General features: G+C 41.9%; 1 protein-coding gene across 1 annotated transcript in view; it reads left to right on the forward strand.

The window, feature by feature from the left end:
• The window catches only part of VPS53 (VPS53 subunit of GARP complex), an 89,766-nt gene that overhangs the window by 28,153 nt on the left and 42,735 nt on the right, over nt 1–18,878 (forward strand). The window contains exons 5-12 of the mRNA XM_074974793.1: nt 2,293–2,379; nt 2,674–2,789; nt 4,036–4,155; nt 10,302–10,380; nt 12,927–13,070; nt 13,747–13,889; nt 14,637–14,778; nt 17,501–17,602. Coding sequence (XP_074830894.1) covers nt 2,293–2,379; nt 2,674–2,789; nt 4,036–4,155; nt 10,302–10,380; nt 12,927–13,070; nt 13,747–13,889; nt 14,637–14,778; nt 17,501–17,602 — 933 coding nt within the window. The remainder of the gene's footprint in view (nt 1–2,292; nt 2,380–2,673; nt 2,790–4,035; nt 4,156–10,301; nt 10,381–12,926; nt 13,071–13,746; nt 13,890–14,636; nt 14,779–17,500; nt 17,603–18,878) is intronic.

Below are 18,878 nucleotides of genomic sequence, written 5' to 3' on the forward strand. Positions count from 1 at the left end.
GGAATTTAAGTGAGGGAGGGTGTGAAAATAGGAATGATTTGAATGAAATTGTTGTAAATGAGCCCTTCAGGTCTGCAGATGATGATGGAATTGCAGATAGCACATAATTACAATCACCATCAGATGCGAAAGGAACTGGATAACTTAGGCCAACAAATGGTGAATGCACTTCATTACAGAACAACGCACAATGCTTTGAAAGCAAAGAATTGGTTATCCAGCACAGTGATCAGGAAAAGATTTGGGAGAGATACCATTGAAACCAGCTGCTCAGTGTACAGTAGCAGCCAAGAAACCTGGGGCAAGTTTCCTCACTGGTGTGAATCAATGTGTATGCTGGCTGAGGATCTTGTCCTCAGGTGGCTTGTTTTGTATAAGACACATGTACAGATGTATTTAAAACCTTAACTAAAAGTTCTTAGAGCTCACTAGGGCCTGATCCTGCTCTATTGAAGTCAAATAGTCTTTCTGTTGGTTTCAGTGGTGTATGAATTAGTCCCTTACTGCATATATGCAGTAGTTGCTTTACACAGTTACCATACCATGGTGGATTCAGTTTGTCTAGTCAAATTCCCAAATGTGATTAAATCATAATGTGGCTGGAAGCGAATTTTTACAGCTGATTTATAAATGTCTGCAAACAGGTTTGTAGTTGAAGTGCTCTCGCACCCTTAACTGTAGCAATGATATGGATGAGAATGCTCTCTCTCTCTCTCTCTCCCCAAGAGAGATGCTAATGTATGAGCTTGACTGTGATCTTATTCTTACCCTGCAAAGAAGCTGTTGCTCTGTCTTCCTCTGCTCACATTTCCCACTGTGGAAATCTCTGAGAAGCATGGAAGGAAGGAAGGAAGGAAAGGAGAAATTTCTCTCCTTTCACTATTAACGTGTTAAATATTTTGCCACACATTTTTTCCTTGAAACAATGGACAAAGTATGATGACTTTCCCTATGTAATATTACAGTGCAGATCCTGGGAAAGTTCTCTAAGACACGAGGCACTATGTGAGTTTAGATTAGGAGGTGGTTGTAACCCAGGTTCAGCATCTAAGCGGCTTTGTAAAAATAAAACATGGTTTGTTCTTTTTTTAATTTAAAACTTATGGGCAGTCTTGGGTTTTTATGCTGACTGCTTCTTTCCTTTGCTGTCAGAAGTCAAGCTTTGTTGTTGTTAAACAGGAACCACTCTACAGATAGCCATGCATCCTCATATATGTCAGTATCGCACCGTGTTACTTACAAAAACAGAACGGGAACCTGGAAATGAGAGAGCCTCAATGTGCTTGATGTGTTCTTAATAGTTTCCCTATGTTGCTGTATGCCTCGCTCTGGGCTACACAAATCTCACTCTCCTTGAGGGCTGCACTCCTTTTGTTGTTTCTCTGTTATAGTGCCGTGTAGCATGATTTTGGTGCATTGGACTGGGGGTGGGTGGGTTCATTTTATTTATTATTTGTATGACAGTATTAGCTAGAGCCCGGAACCAACATCTCCCCCGATTGTGCTAGGTGCTGTTGGTACACCTGGGAAGAGACAGTGTTGCTCTGAAGAGCCAACATTCTAATTAAACAAGACTTATAAGGGATAGAAGAATTTTATATTTAAATATTATCCCCATTTTATAGATGGGGAACTGAGCCACAGAGACACTGAAGTAGAAGTCTGTGGCAAAGCCAGGAATTAAATATAGATTTCCTGAGGCCTAGGCCAGTGTGTTAACCACAAAACCTCCTTCCCCCTTCATTTAGGAGACTTATTCATTTAGCAAACATGGCAAGTTCAGTTCCTCTGTCCCCCTAGGTAACTCACTTGATACTTTTTCCATTGATGGCACCTTTTTCATTATCACTTTTTTTGGTAGAGTAGATATTTTCTTCTCTTGATCCACTGTAAATATGTGGATGAGTGGAGGTTTTAAGTGTCTTTCCAGTTTCACTAGATGGGTGGAAAATATTCTGGTTTTCTTAAATATCGTGACTTTCCAGTTTGTAATCCATAGAGACAAACTCTTAGAGCCCTTAATTCAGGCACTTAGAGTCTGTTATAAAATTCATATTGAGCCATCGACCACAAAGAATAAAATCCTATCCAATTTATTTTGAAAAGGTGTTGGGAAAAATTCCTTGTCTCAGGTCTTTCTATTAAACCTTGGGACAATACAATTGTATATTGGCCTCTGATATACGGATTAAATGTTGTGTTGTAAAAATGCTACAAAATTTGCACTAGGGAGCAACTGCATAGTTCCTTTGATGATGGAAACTGAGTATGAATCTTTTCCTTCTCTCTCAGGCTCTTGAGGAGGCCCAGAAAGCCATTCAGCAACTCTTTGGTAAGATTAAAGATATCAAAGACAAGGCGGAAAAATCAGAGCAAATGGTGAGTGGCAGTTTCTTCCTGGCCTTCAAAAGCAGATCTCCCACTCCCTTTATTCTCAGCATTTGTGGTTTGTCCACCCTAATGGTCACATACTGGTAGCACATGCTATGGAGAGTTCATTCTGGCTCTAGTGCTACGTGCTGTATGTAGGTTCTGAACCCTTGTCCCTATGTTAATGTGGCTGTAGAAGCTAGCAGGGTTCCAATTCCAGAGGACAGGGCCCGTCACATCCTCTCCTTACAACTTGCTGTGGTGGCTTGGATGTTTAATCAGTCTCTTCTTTTTAATCCCTAGGTTAAAGAAATCACACGAGATATCAAGCAACTAGATCATGCCAAACGGCATCTGACCACCTCCATCACTACCCTCAATCACCTACACATGCTGGCAGGGGGTGTGGATTCACTTGAGTAAGCCACAGGAACTTTCACTGGCGCTTTTATAAATATGTATTGTGGAGTACTGGGCAGCATTCTGAATAGTTCTGCATTAGCCGATTCTTATTCTTCCAGGGACCGTGCGCTCACAGAATTAGCAATCGCTATTATAAATTCTGTTGGCAGGTCCTTTCTGCATGTACCCAGTAGGTCCTGCAATCCCTGTCCCATATGAATAGGAACTATTGTTGCACCCTTGGACTCTTGAGTCGTGTCACTGAAATCAGCATTAGAGGACCATAGTTGCTATGTTGGTGAATAATGTTGTTCCATTCAGTTGGATGTCCTAATTCTGAGTATGGGCTTTACAAATTAGAGCATCCCTCAAGTGGTATTTGAGATTAGTGAAATTTATCTATTTCTTTAGTTGTTTGCATTTCTAAGGTGCCCAGCACTACTGTGTGCAGGTGCTGTTACATAAATTATGAAGTATGTTTAATGGCCCTTCAAGAGAAGGGAACCCAGTTCTTCTCTTCTGCCTGCATTTTGAAACTATGCTTTATCAGTAGTAGTCTCTAGTTGGTTTGCTTGAGGAGCATGCTGCTGGGACAATCCACAGGTTTTACTTGTTGATCAGATGAGTTTTGCAAGCAACTGGAAAGTTGCAAGACAAGGGCTAGGCCTGGTTTGCATGGTAGTAAATTACCCAACTGAGAGCCTGCTGCACAGAACCTCATGTTTCTAGGCACTTATAGTTTAAACCCAGCCTTTCCAGCTGTACAGAGCCTGAAGAATGCAGAAAAAGAAATAATTCAATTTGACTTTTCCATCATTTGCTCATGAAAGACATTAACAATGAAGTCAAGGCCAACCGCTTTTCATTATAATTCTCTTCCCTGTGAGGCTCTAACTCATACTCTTCTGGGATGAGAAATAGCTTGATTTGGGTCAATATGGCAAAATAACATTTACTGCCTTCAAACCTGTACTGTTAAGTTGATGCATTCAGTAGTTTACATGTTCTTTGCCAAGAGTTACTTTTGACGTCTGTGTTTTTGAAGTATTATTAGCTGTATGCTGTCTCCGTTTATTTTAGCATCAGTTAAAACAAATTCTAATGCTGCAGCGGAATGTTAATGAACGTTTGTGTATTTTAGAAAAATAAATTTCAGTATGCATTGCTGTGACCCAGAGAAGGATGAGGTAATCTATGGAATTGCCACCCAAGATCTGCCCTTTACACTGAGCCTGGTTTTATAATCTCTGATTTCCTCTTCAGGGCTATGACCAGGAGGAGACAGTACGGGGAAGTTGCCAATCTCCTGCAAGGTGTTGTGAATGTGTTAGAGCACTTCAACAAATATATGGGGATTCCACAGATACGCCAGCTTTCCGAAAGGTAAAATGATCGGTCTTTGTGCCCTTCACATGCCTGCGGGGAAAGGAAGTTAGAAAATGCATTGCACAGGGTAACTTTTCCAAGAATTTAAAGGCTGGATATATTCTTTGCAATTTATATCCAGCCAAAATGGATAGTTTAAAATTGGATGCAACTGGTTCATCTCTTTAACAGTCCATTTTATTCATAACAATGATTATTATGTGTACAATTCACAAATGACCTGGGCTTCCCATTGCCTGGCTTTTAATAGGCATAGTAATTAATTTATGTACAGTGAACATCGTTTTATGTGATCTCATAGGAATCTGTATTTGTAATAAACCCAGAGCTGATCTTTTTCACCACTTTCTTAGCCTTGTTTCTTTGGCCCAGAAGCATAACACAAAGTAGAAGATATGTACATTTAAAACAAAATAATGCTCAGGGCCAGTTTCTGCCCTGATTTCCACCTGACTTCAATGGAGTTGTACAGAGCTTAAGTCAGGGCGAAATTTTTCCCCATAGTGTTGAGTCTAGAACTTCGTGTGTCTGATTCCCATTGGTTCATGCAGCGGGAGTCGTCACTTTATTTTCCCCAAAATAATTAAACAAAGCTATTCTGAATCTACTGAGTTTTGTATGGTTTCCACCTGAAATTGGCCCCGCTTGGCTCTAGCTCAGCAATTGAGGTTTGCGGCAACCACCCCATCCAGGAAAAAAATAAATGGACAAAACATGCCTGGTTCTGCTACGAAACTTTTTCAACCAGCTTGGTCATGGTGCTGTTTTTCTGGAATTGATTGAACAACAGAATCCAAACTAGTGAGCTGAGCTTGTGGTCTTTCTCTACACTGCTGCATGGGATACTCGGCCTTGATCTCTGGTTCTAGTCTCTTCACGAATTAGCAGTGTATCTTGTCACCCAATACCACCGCCTTCTAGCTGATTAAGCATCCGTGTTGAGTGACCCACCCAGGCGTTCTTGGGGTAGGATGGCTTCAGTTGGGAATTTGAGGATGGGGCTGAGAAAATGGCTAGGAGACAGCTAGCGTGTTTTACCATTCCCTCACTCCTTGGGGGGGTTAAAATGAACCACACTGTGTACAAAACTGCCTGAGACGGTGCTAAAGGCAGAACCAAAGAATCAAATTTAAAAGTGTGCTGTTAGTGTTCATGCAGGGGATGGAGTGACAATGTTTTCATAGTAATGTGAACTCATAGTCTTTAGCCTAATGTTTGCTTTTTGCGTGCATGTGACTGCCATTCTCAGATATCAAAGAGGGGGCTTGGTATAGGAGAGGGGTTTGGCAGAGCTCTGCAGATACAGTGTTTAGAATGGCTTTCGATGGCGTCCTTCCTAGGGAGAGCAACTAGCTGTCCAAGGCAGTATAGGATTGCAGGCAATATTGATGTCATTGCTTTGGTGTGTCTGAACGCTGAAAACATAGAGGTAGAATCTGGCAGCTCCTCTGTACTGCACTGACCCTTCTGCCAGAAAACCCAGTGGGGAAGCATGTGTTCCACCCCAGTACTGCTCCCCTCAAAGTCTGTGGAGACACCTGGGAATAATAGGCATGTGCCCTGGTTTGACAAAGCCCTTAAACACAGGCTTAACTTCAAGCACTTGCTTAAGCTGCTTCATAGTCCCAGTGAGTTTTAAGCAAATTCTTAAATGCTTTACTGAATTAAGGCCATGGTCCATGTATGTGCTGTACCCCAGAAATAGAAAGCATGCCCTTTTTCTTCTACATTACTCCTGCTCTGCACAGTACCAATCTGCTGGGAGCAGGGAGCTGTGGATGAGACTCTTGCTGGCCATTACACAGCCACGCATTAATGCTGCTTTTGCATCTAATATATGTAACTGCTTATGCAGTGAGCCAGAATTTGGCCCATGGTTCCTTTCCTAATGTGCAGCCATCTATTTTACAGTGGCTTGGACTGTAAAATGAAAACTTTTCATAATGCCGGTAGAAGACACACTGGTATCAAGTCCTACCACAAAATCTGGCAGGGGCCGGGAAGAAAATCTTTCTCTGTTTTACTGCCTCTCTAAGATAAGGCTATTAGAAGCGTAGGGAAAGTCTGTTCTTACTATTTTTAAGATCCTGTTTGTGGGATTTTCCTTTCTCTGTTTAGACAGTTACAGATGCACCATCTGGTAAAATTAGAAGTGGTTGTTTGTGGGGTGAAAGAAGAGCTACACCCAACATGTTGCTAGGATCTCGTTAGTACTTGACAGGCAGCAAATTATTGTGAAATGATTTATTGTTCTGTAATATCTGACCTGAGGTTGATTACACGTGTCCATATTCCAGCGTGATTTGGATTTTTCATTTCTTTTCTCTTTCTTGCTTGGAAGTGTTTTAATTATTAACGTAACATTGAAGAAGCTTTAGCACTGTTTTCATCCTTTCAAGTTATTGTTTTTGGTGTACCTGTTCGTTTGTTCTTTGGATTAACAATCAATGCAACCCAAAGCGGGTTGAGGGGCCTTGCATGTTCGTGAAATCAAGCAATCCCTCTTAAAAGTAGAGCTGGATGAAGAACTACAACAATAATAATAATTTGAATATTTTATTTGTTAAATTGCTACATCATGGTTTGACTAGCTCTCTTGTTCAGAGTGAATGAGATGAAGCCAAATGTGAAAACTTGCGAAAGAAAAGGGACAGCTGAACACTACTGGGTGGATTTCTGCAAGTAATATGGTTTTAATTTAAGTTCTTGCTGCTTGATGTTGCCAGACTTAATTATATGTCATTTAACTGTTGTATTTCTACAGTCCTTTGTAAGTAACTCACCTGGTGCTTATAAGAGATTTGACTGGATCCTCTTCTATTCAGGTTCTTGTACCAATGCTTTATATGGATCTATTGAGCATCAGATTTTTCATTCAAATTCAGCTGATATTTTTTCCAGCCATGCTTCTTAAAACAACTACTTATATGGTGTATTAAAGGATTACAGTAAACAGAGATACTGTTATCTCTCATTTCTGCTCTGTTTTCTATCTGCGGAGGGAGAATATAATTAGTGGTGAGAAACCCACCCATGAAAATGGTTTAAAAAGATTTGCAGATAGTGAGGGGAAAAAAGCCTGGAAAATATTTAGAAGAGACATAATTATAAGTCTACCACAGAAAAACAGGCTAGTTCAGCCTCTTTTTATCTCAGCAGGCTGCCAGGAGCAGTCTAATATTTCTGGTAGCTTTGGCAAAAGGAATTTCTAGTGGTTTCTAGTAATTTACTGTTATTTGAAACTTAGTAAAGTTATTTTAAAAAAAAAAAAGAAAAGAAAAGTAGAGGGGTAGGAGAGAAATAAAGCCTTTGCTAATACACATGTAGCCAAAGGTTGAAGGCATGTGCGAACTGCCATAGCGAAATGCCCAGTCCGTGTTGTTTAGGTTCAAGGTGGCTGCTTTGTGGCGGTCCCAGCAGTTGCTGGGAATCAGGTAAAGGGATGTTGTCAGCATAAAATTAGCACTAATAAACCTCCAAAACTGAGTTAAACTAGCAACATCTGGAATGGCTAAAACAGCTGAAATTTTTAATTTATTTATATTTCACCATCGATGCTATTGGTTTCGTCTTTGCATTTCAGCTTGGGCACTGAAACTAGACAAGGCCGTAGTTTTACAAAGGTGTGCTCTGTTTTACACATGCAAATAGGCCTGGGACTGCTAAAACGAGTGAAATCACTCAGATGTGTAAGTGTAGCAGGACTGAGGCCTCACTCACTTCCTGTTTCCCTGTACTAATATTTTGAGTTTGTCACAAGGAGGGGAATGTTTACATAAAGTATCACAAAATCACACCTGTCATCCTTGACTTCTTTTTTTAAAAAGAAGAGATTTCTGTTTGTGTTACATTTCGTTAAAACCCATTTTAAAGCTTTGATTCAGCAAGGCATATGCATGACTTTCAGCATGTGAGCAGTCATTGGGACTACTCACTTGCTTAAAGTTAAGCACATCCTTAAGTACTTTTCTGAATTAGTGCCTAGAACAACAAATCTCAAAGTTGGGTCTATAACTACTTCACAGCCTCTTTAGTTCGTTTAGCTTTTTAGAAGCCAGTAGTTCTCCTACTCTGAGGTTCCTTTGTACTTTGTATTTCAGCTGGAGTCAAATGCTGATATTACTGTATCCTGTCAAATTTAAGGAAACGGGAATTACAGCAAACAGGTCCACATGTTCATATAAAGTCTCTTATTCACATGGCTCCAGACATGTTTTGAGGCCAAAAGCTTGCTTATTTGTTAGTCCATTAAAAGATGCTGCTTTCTCAATCCACAGGTTTTTTTTCTTGAGGTTCAAGAGGTCTGATCCTACAGTCTTTTCTCACATGAATTACTTGTCTGACTTAAGCAGGGTTACACCCATGAGTAAGGGCTGATGGAGTGGGCCTCTCTATTGCTACAATTTCCCCACATAGATTTATTAATATAATTCCTTTAATATCTGGACTAGAGCTGGTTGGAAATGTTCTGACCAAACAGAGTCAGGCAGCCCTGGGAAGCATCTGGCTTAGAGGAGTCCGAAAGCCTTGGGGTCTACAGTGCAGTGGAACCATAGACCCTGCCAGCCTGGGCAACAGCTGACTTACATTGATGTGAATCTGGTCAATTTCAGTCAGCTGCAGCTGGTGTTCTGGGGAACATATTTTGTTTCAGAAACACCTTGAACTGGTGTTTCCAAAAGGATTTTTTTTTCCAAAATTTCCAGTTCTCAGGAAATTTCAAAATTTGGTGCAAGCCAGAAATCCCAAATTTCAGCCAGCTCTAAGCTTGACCACAAAATAGAAGCATGAATGTAGATCTGAACCTGGAGTAGTGTTTAAACTTTCAAATAGCACTGGACAGCAAAGAACATAATTGAGAATTGCATTCAACATTGCAGGTAGAAAGCTTTTTGAAGGAAGATCCATGTAAGTAAATCAGGGAAAAGCAGATCATATATTGAGAGCAGTACCTAAATACACGCACGCACACAATCTCACTGTAATTTTTACTGATATGGATTTTTCTGCATTTCGGCACCTAAGGGAAAACGACAGTTAAAGAATCCCACTTTGTTGTTGTCACTTCTTGTTGCATTTCAGCTATTGCTGGAACTGAACTGGGAAGATTAAAGAAGCAAATCCTTCTTAGATATGGCTGGATGGTCTTTTTAAACAATCCAAATCCACCCTCAATAAACATTTAAAAAAAAAAACCCAACTGCTCTTACTAACATATCTGTGTCTGTGGAAGATCCACTGTTTTGTATAATCAGTTTTAGTCCTTAAAGCAGTTCCAGTACAGTAAAAAGTGATGGAAGGTTTCAAGGGTTGAAAAGGGACTTAAGTGCTTAGCTATTTACTTTGGCACGCTCCAGAATGTGTAGGCATTTCCATTTCTCTGAAAGAATCAATTAAGCCCTGTCAACTTTTATTTCTGAAAGTTAGAAGCTTTGTTCTCTCAGCTAAGTCAAACAAAAGATGGATCTTGTATATGGCTCTTTAAAGAAAACAAAAGATTGAGTTGTTTAAACATTTCCACCCTCTTCAAGCCCTAGCTCTTTCTTTCTCCTAAAGAAATAAAGGCCTTATGTGTGACTGTAGCCAAAGGATACTTGAATGGAGGTATTTAACAATAGGTCAGTCCACCTGGGAGCTGTGAATAATTCCGCTCTGGAAACAGAGGTTTTGTGAAGCCTTTTATATCTTAAAAATATACTTTTAATTAAAATATCAATGGTGCCCATGAATATAGAGGCCTAGATTGTCTGCTTGTGTAAACTGGTATAGTTCCATTGGAGTTAAAAGAGCTATTCTGATTTATACCAGCTGAAAAACTGATCCAGAATGACAGCACTAATTTATAGTGGGGGGGGGGGGTTAAAATCAAGCATTTCTTCCATTAGAACTTAATAAACATTGTCACAGCACTAACTTGTTAGCCAGATGTACTTAGCAAAAAAAATAAAAATCCCACCTGATCCAGTTTTGATGAAATAGCCTACATAATGTGGATATTACTTTAAATTATGCCAGGTTTTTGTGTATTTTCATCTAGCTGCTTGGTTTGAAGAGCATGTTTTAGCAACATTTGTAGATTTCAAACACAAAACAACTAGTTGTAATTCCGGGAACAAAGTAATTGTTTGCTTTTTCTCTGGCAGGGTAAAGGCTGCCCAAAATGAGTTAGGACAACAAATCTTGGCAGATTTTGAAGAAGCTTTTCCTTCCCAGGGCACAAAGGTATTGTGGCTTTTTTCTCCCTCTAATGAACAGTCTGTTGTTCAAATGAAATGTCAAATATAATCATCATGGGCTTTTATTTATTATTTGATCTATGTGAGACTTCTTTTGTTTTAGGAGATATTTTAGAAAGAAACCTAGTCTCCTGAGTGTTAGTGTAATGCGTATAGTTTTTCTTACTGTTTTCCATCAAGTAAATGTATGTAAATAGGATGACATTCAATAAGGATAAACGCAAAGTACTCCATTTAGGAAGGAACAATCAGTTGCACACATACAAAATGGGAAATGACTGCCTAGGAGTACTGTGGAAAAAGATCTGGGAGTTATAGTGGATCATGAGTCAACAGTGTTACACTGTTGCAAAAAAACCAAACATCATTCTGGGATGTTTTAAGCAAGAGTGTTGTAACAAGACACAAGAAGTAATTCTTCCGCTCTACTCTGCGCTGATTAGGCCTCAACTGGAATATTGTGTCCAGTTCTGGGCACCACATTTCAGGAAAGATGCGGACAAATGGAGGAAGTCCAGAGAAGAGCAACAAAAATTATTTAAAGGTCTAGAAAACATGACCCATGAGGGAAGATAGAAAAAATTGGGTTTGTTTAGCCTGAAGAAGAGAAGATTGAGAGGGGACATAATAGTTTTCAAGGACATAAAGGGTTGTTACAAGGAGGAGGGAGAAAAATTGTTCTCGTTAACCTCTGAGGATAGGACAAGAAGCAATGGGCTTAAATTGGAGTACGGGCAGTCTAGGTTGGACATTAGGAAAAACTTCTTAACTGTCAGGGTGGTTAAGCACTGGAATAAATTGCCTAGGAAGGTTGTGGAATCTCCATCGTTGGAGATTTTTAAGAGCAGGTTAAACAATCACCTGTCAGGGATGGTCTAGATAATACTTAGTCTCTTCCCCATTGCCAGTCCCTGGAGCGCTATAAAAATGAAAACCCCACTATGCTGCAATGAGCTGGTATGTTCGTGCATACTAACAAGCAGAAGTCCAGCAATAATTTTGAATTACTGCTTGCTCTGTGGAGAATTTGGATTCCTTGCACAGGAGGAGCTAACTCTGTCTTCCAAAGTACCACCACTGCTCCTTGACCATATACCTAATAAATCATTTGCCTTGTCTCTTCAGTTTCATTGCCCGGGGATGTGACCCATGAATACAACAGAGTCTCATAGTCTCATGGTTTACTTTTAATGTTTGAAATGGGCACCTGAAGGTGCAGTTAATGTACTAGATTTTTTCATTCTCTGGACGCCTGGGCTCAAATCTGGCTTATTTGTCAGAAACAAAATGAGTCTTGTAGTGAGACGGTTAGTCCACATCAAAGATCATAGCAGTAGCAGATCCTGGTAAGGAGCAGTTCACAAAGTGTATTGCAGGTCATGATCGAAATGTGATGGCAAGGCTGTGTAAAGGAAGCTTTCACAGTGACAGCCCCCCAGTCTCTGGCTTCTGACCACTGTTGTCACTATTGCTTTAAAGAGCTCTTATTTTTAATTTAAAAATTCACTTCTAGGGTCAGATCCTCAGCTGGGGTCAGCTGTTATAGCTCCATTGAGACCAGCAGAGCTGCACTGTTTTATAGATCTAGGCCACAGTTTTTATAAGAGGTAACAAAATTGGGACAGGCACTGTCTTTTTATTCTGTACAGCACCTCCCACAGTGGGCCAGGACTGGCCTGCTAGGCACTATGGGGATGCAAAAGATGGTGGTAACAGATGTAACAATTCTTAGCTTTGGCTTACAACTTCTTGCTTATTCCTCCTGCAAAGCCTAGAGTTCTCTGTGAATAACTACCTTGTATTATAAAGCATCTTACATGCAGATGGGCCCCAAAACACTTGAGAAATGTTACTAAGCCCTTGTACAAGTGTAGGGATCGCTTTGCCCATCACTGCACTGGTGGAATGCAACGAATGTTTAAGAACAGGGATTGCACAATGGCAGCCTTACTTCAAGCTCACTGAAGTCAGTGGAGAGGCTTTGAAAGAGCCCCTGAACAGAGTAACTGTGTGTTCACTTGAAACTCCACTGGGGGGTGGGATTTTACTGAAGATGCTTCTAAGCGACTGTGATGTTTGCGGTCTTGTGCAGTAAAGCTGTGGTATGTGCCAATATCGACCAGCAATCAAATAACTTTCTAAATGTTGAAGCTTTGATCAACTCCTGTCTGCTTTTTATTTTTATTTTCTATTTTGGCCCTCCGTGCAGCTGGGAACACGGTTGCTTGTCCCAGGATTGCTTTGTTAGTCATCATTCTTTAGAGAATTATTCTGTGTATAGTGAAGGGCTTAACGAAAATGGTGTGCTGAGCTGGCTGTGCTTTGCTGCAGGTTGCTGAGAGATGTTTCATTGTTCATCCACCAGAAGCCAGATACCTGAGCGTCAATAAGCTGGGGCAGCAGCAGTGGAGGGAAAAGGAAACTAAAAGTAGAGGACAAAAACAAGATGAAGTTGCAAAAGCCAGTAGATTTTGCAATCTCTCCTTTAGGCTTTTTGGCTAGTAAATCTTTTGTTCTTGTTTATTTTGACAGAGGCCTGGCGGACCCAGCAACGTCCTCCGTGATGCCTGTCTAGTTGCTAGTGTCTTAGATCCCAGAATCAAACAGGAAATCATCAAGAAATTTATTAAACAACACCTCTCGGAATACCTGGTACTTTTCCAGGAAAACCAAGATGTAAGTGGAACACAGCATGCTATGGTTAGATTTTTATGTTTTGCAAAAGAAATGGATTTTGCTTTGTTGGCAGCTACTAATTTCATATTTACCCAGCTTGATTTTGTAATATTTGTTTCTGAACTGTGTCAGAGATGAGTAATGACTTAATGATGTGCTATTGAGTGGATGATGATTTAGGATGTGGTCTTGTGCTGTACTTTTTCCTTCTACACAGCACTAGCAAGGATCCTGCAGGCAACTGGTGGCCCAAGTGCCAGAGTTGGAAAGCCAGCTGAAAATGGGAATTCAGGAATTCCTGAGTTCTAATCCCACTGACTTCCTCTGGGGCTTCAATTCTCCTTCTCTAAAACGGGAATAATATGTACCTTGCACTAGAGTGCTGGGAATAAATGAGAGAATGGGTGAGATTTTCAAAAGCACCTGAGTGATTTAAGAGCACAGCTGCCATTGACATTCAGTAAGACTAGTGCTATTAAGTCACTTCAGCATGTCTGAAAATCCCTCCTGTATTTAAGCAGTCTGAAGATGTGCTAAGTATTATTTTTGTTGTTCAGTTCCATTTGACTTCAAGTTTCTTAGCCCCACTTCTTCTCTAAAGCCACTAGAATATACTTAGGCAACATGTCTAAATATTAGCAGCTGCAGGCTGTACAGTGTTCTTCATCTCATTCAGGTCGCCTGGCTAGATAAAATTGACCGACGCTATGCTTGGATTAAACGTCAGCTGATGGACTATGAGGAAAAGTACGGGCGGATGTTTCCGCAGGAGTGGTGCATGACGGAGCGCATTGCCGTTCAGTTCTGCCATGTTACGAGGTGAGCACAAACGCAGCTCATCGTGCTTCCTAGCATGGTGAATTTTGCTAAGAGGGCATACCGTAGCAATCCGTGTTTTTCGCTGAGTTGATGGCAGATCTGTAAGATTTTAAAATGCTGCTGTTAAATGTCTTTGTAGAGTGGTTACTGCCTGTGACTTACAAAGGGAAAAAAATGCTGTTTAGGTGATAATCCTGAGAGAGAATTACAGAAATACATTGAATACACAGATATTGATATAAAAGGAAAAGCCAACCTTCCCTGCAGCAGAGCTGTAGATAAGTAACAAGCCTGGGAAGCCTGGGACTGCCATCTCACAGAGCTAGCTCCTTGAAAGCCAATTCCCCCAGGAGACCGAAAAGTATGCGCCACCCAAGGTCCCCAAAGCACTCGTCCCTGCTGCTGTTCTCTGATCCCAATCATAAGCACTGCTCTCACCAAAGCTTTGTTACTGTAGGGTTTTCTGGCTAAGAACAGTACATTGAATGTTAGGGGCTGGTGTCCTGTTACACACAAACCTCACAACAACTGTGGGTATGAATTCTGAAACCTAATCTGTATGGGAGTTTAGCAGTTAAATGAGAATGGCTTAGGAATTAACTTGAATTTAGTGACGAGAGCTGGCTCGCTATAGGAACTGGACTGAGTTACAACCATAAGCTTCAAATCTTTTTCTTAATATGTGCATAAGTAATTGATAGTTCTCTTCAAGCACGAAATCACATCCTTCGTTTCCCTCCCTTTCAGGACTGAGCTTGCTAAGATCATGCGCACAAGAGCTAAAGAGATTGAGGTGAAATTGCTTTTGTTTGCCATTCAGAGAACGACCAACTTCGAAGGGCTGATGGCTAAACGCTTCTCGGGGTGCACTCTGGCTGATGGGACCGTGGTAAGGAAACTTCTAAAGAACAGCCCTACAGCGCTAGCAGTTACGGGAAGAAACTCCCATCCTCAGCTGTAACTGGGGCAGTGAGGCGCTATAAAGGATATCTTTTGAAAGCTTCTACCCAAAAGATGTTAGCCTGGATTGGAGAGCAGAGAGTTTGTTTGATCCTAGGTACTCCACCTGGGGCACAGAGAACCCCCTTCCTCCCCTACCTCTTGAGGGTGCATGGTTATCCTACTTCAACTCTCCTGCGCCTTTTTAATTAAATTACAGCTGAAGCCCCTTTGTTATGAAGAACCACCACATAATTATGCCACAGTATATGCATCATGACACAAGTTTCTTGCACACTGATACAACATCATAACTGAACATTTTCCCCTCTTCTCAGTGCTCCTTTCCAATTACTGCATGGAAAAGGTCCCATCCTGCCTTAGCCGTGGGGTTTACTCTTATTTGCTGGGGAAAGTGGCTTTGGGAAAGGACCCTGGCAACTTGCATGCGGCCTTGTCTCATTTCATTGTTCCGAGCTCTGTCTGTTACCAGCATGTCCATTAGCTTAGGGAGTGTTCCTGGGACTGTCACTCTGATTTTTCTGCCTGGAATCTAAGATGAGCAAGTGGAGTGCTAAACACATGCTGCCTAGACAGCACAAATTCCAGATGTGGCTCAAAGACCGCAGGTTTGAGGAGCGCTGCTCCGCAGTGTTAATCTGCGGAGGCCTGTTTGGACTCTTATCTTTGAGGAAGCTGTATAGGTGTAATGGTTTCCATCAGGACCCACTGTGATGGATTGAACCATTCCTATTTGCTGTAATGCAGTGGATGGTGCCAATTAAAGGGGGAGTTCTTTAACACTTCCTTCAGTTGATTGATTGGAGAGTTCTTCACAATCTGATTTTCATTTTCCCAGAATATTTATTATCCAATGTGCTGTTAATTAGCTGACTGCATTGGGTTGTTCTCATTCTCCCTTCAGAAACGGGATGCACAGAAGCGATTGTAATTGAAGAACAACAAAAGAGGAGAGAAGGGAGTTTGAAATAAAGAAAATTAATTTCTTTTCCTGGCAGCCTTTCTCTCACTTCTGATTCTATTTAAGGACCATGAAGGCTGGGATTGCTGTCATTTGAACTCTTTTTTTAAACACAAAACATAGCATGTAATTTATATATGGGTATACGGACAATACACAGTGGAGACGAGTGGCAGAGGGGAGCCAAAATACAGGATTTGCTGCAGCAGCACTGTTCTGTAGTTAACTGTTGTGTCAGCAATTCTGTAATAGAGCCCCTGTTTAAAGAGGTTAGAACCAAGTCTTGCCAATGCAAGGCAAGACTTGGCCAATGGAGCATGTGGGCCCCTTTTGAATGGTAGGAGTGTAACCAGTAAAGACTCATTCTGGCTTTGCATGCTTGGTCATGTTTCTGTGCGTTACAAGGAACTTGCAGAGGTTTTCTGTCTGAGGGGTGGACAGATGGTGACGCGCCACCTCACTTTCTACCAAGCCCGCTGTAGACCAGTGGGCAGAACCCTCAGCTGGCAGCGATGAACGACGCTGTCACGAGCAGCAGAGTTTAGTCCCTTTTCTTGGAGCTTTTGTGCACAAAAGATTCCAAATAAACCCAAGAACAGAACAATGCATCCCAATTGCTGGAGCCCTTTCTAGCTTCTTAGCCTGCTGCGGGGGAAAGGACACTCGAGCTAGCCATGCCACAGCCACTTGCTCGCTACCTTTCTGCGTCCACCCCCATTACTTACGTGGTGGGCAGATCTCTGGGTTACCCCCTCGTGCACTGGGGCTTGCTACGTTATCACACTCACATACCACCTGTGATTTGCCCCACAGCACAGTCTGTCCTGGCTGGCTAGGCCAGTTTGGAAACCATGTGACTGGAGTCTCATATGCGTATTTCCCTCCCCTGCCCCACCCCACCATCTCTATATTTCCACCTCCGTGCGACCAAGAAGTGCTCTTACAGGGCAGCCCTCGAACGGAAGCCACTCTGCTCCCCTTCCCCTAGCAGGCTCTTCACCCTCTCCAGCCTCTTAGTGCCTCCACAGCACCATCCGCTTGTCGGCCAGTAAAGACCACGTTGCCGCTAGCTCAAACTCTGCTTCTTCCCTCTTGAGTGTTTAGCACCAATTCTGGGCTCTGCTTCTAATGCTTGATGGAGCAGCGAGCAGAGTTTGGAGCCCTGAACTGTGACCCGCTGACCACCCATCTTGCTAGCTATTAAAGATCACAGGGCTAATTTTGGGAGAGTAGGAATTTGTTGTGGTGGTGTTAGCCAGAATTTCCCTTCCTGGGGTGTATTGGCAGATTGGGGAGCCCAGCACTGGAACAGAAGGGCATGCTGCCTGTCAGGAGTGAGATGCATTGATAGAGCAGTGGAGGAGGATGGGGGAGACTCTAGTTGTAGCCTAGCAGGAGGTCAGGATGGAGGTGCATTGCACGTAACGCTTGGCAGTACGCCTCACCATCAGTCTTTCACTTCATTGAGCTTTGAATTCATCTCTGCGTTTTTACAAAGCAGACCTCTGGCTGATACTTGCTTTCGATGTTCTGTGGTCATCCGTGATCTGTAGATTTATTCCCGTAAGACAATCGGGCAGGGAGGGGAGACGCAAATAGGGCTTAGGAAGGCAAAGCGAGAATGCAGCAACGTGGCTGATGTCCCAAAAGGAAACTTTCTCTCCGTTTACTGACTTTCTTTTTTTAACAGAAAAAGGCAGAGCTGCCACCTCCCTCCACCAACCCATTTCTGGAAGATGAAACTGGGACAGAGACGGACGAAACTGTGATAGAGAAAGGCGATATAGACAGAGTAAGTCTTCCAAGTTCCTTATCTGCAAACAAAAGAGTCCCAGTTCCTGAGACTCTCTGGAAGTCCCTAAGCTTTTTTTTCCAAATCTATTTGAGAAGTTCATTGTCATTGCCACATGCTGAGCATGATCTTAGTCCAACAAATACTTTACAGCAATGGTCCCTCACTGGACACATCTCCCCATGTGACTTCAGGTCATAGGTGCTCACTTTATTGAAACAAACCCGATTTTACTCCTCCAAGGTAGGGAGAATGAGCTGGGTTCTAGTCTACCTTGCATGTCAGCAACCAGGTCAGCAGCTGAAATGTAACTGCAGAACCCTTACTGACAAAAGGCACCAGAATATAGTTGGGTTTTCAGATCCTAGATGATATTTGCTGTGCTGGCCATTTGAGAATCATATTTTGCTTTGTCAACTGAGCAAATTAAACCTCAAATCAGTGAATGAGCATAAATATGGGAAGCTCATTATGTGTAATTTTTCACTTTCGCTCCAAAAATATGAGTGGAGGGATTTTTATATCCTGTTTGTTTGTTCTCCATTCCCTCTCCAGGGATGGGAAAGCGAAGCACTTACGTAACACTTTGCATCTTTAGAGCACTATACAAACAGTAAATGAATGTGCTGGAAGTGGTATTCTTTGTTTTAATAGACACCGATCTCAAAGCCAACAAGCTGCTTTATTTTGCTCAATACAGTTGAAGATTGCAGAGCGTTAATTGTGAGCTGCTTGGGACAGGGACCATCTTTTTGTTCTGGTCCTGCTCCGTGACTGGGGGTTACTGAAATGCAAATAATTTAATAATCATAATAAAGTAAGTCCTAAAGTAGATATTTTTTAAAACAAGGATTCGTTCCTCCCGGTGGGATATTACCTTGATGGCCTTGGCGATCAGGAACCTGAGTTTGAGCCCCACCTTCCTGAGCTTGTTAGGGGCAGGAAATGATCTGGAGGTAGGATGTTGTGGTCCAGGGAGGTCTGAGCATGGTGTGTCCTTTGAGAATGGCCCTTTTTACCAATGGGAAGTGTGGGCATTGACTCGTTCCTGTCTACCCTACGCTGGCTAGGAGAAAGCCAGCCACGAGGAAAGGTGTTGGGGAGGGAGTAAAGTGTAAGAAAAACTGAGGGGATTCTCAAGGGTGCCAGAAGGCATGCGAGGGACTAAATGAACTGCAGAACATCCCCTGTTTTTAATGAACAGCTGAATGTACTAACTTGTCAGAAGGCAATTCAAGTATTTCTGAGCAGGGAATTGTCTAGTTCCCAGCATACA

The sequence above is a fragment of the Natator depressus genome, chromosome 17, assembly GCF_965152275.1.
Source record: "Natator depressus isolate rNatDep1 chromosome 17, rNatDep2.hap1, whole genome shotgun sequence".
NCBI lineage: Eukaryota > Metazoa > Chordata > Testudines > Cheloniidae > Natator > Natator depressus.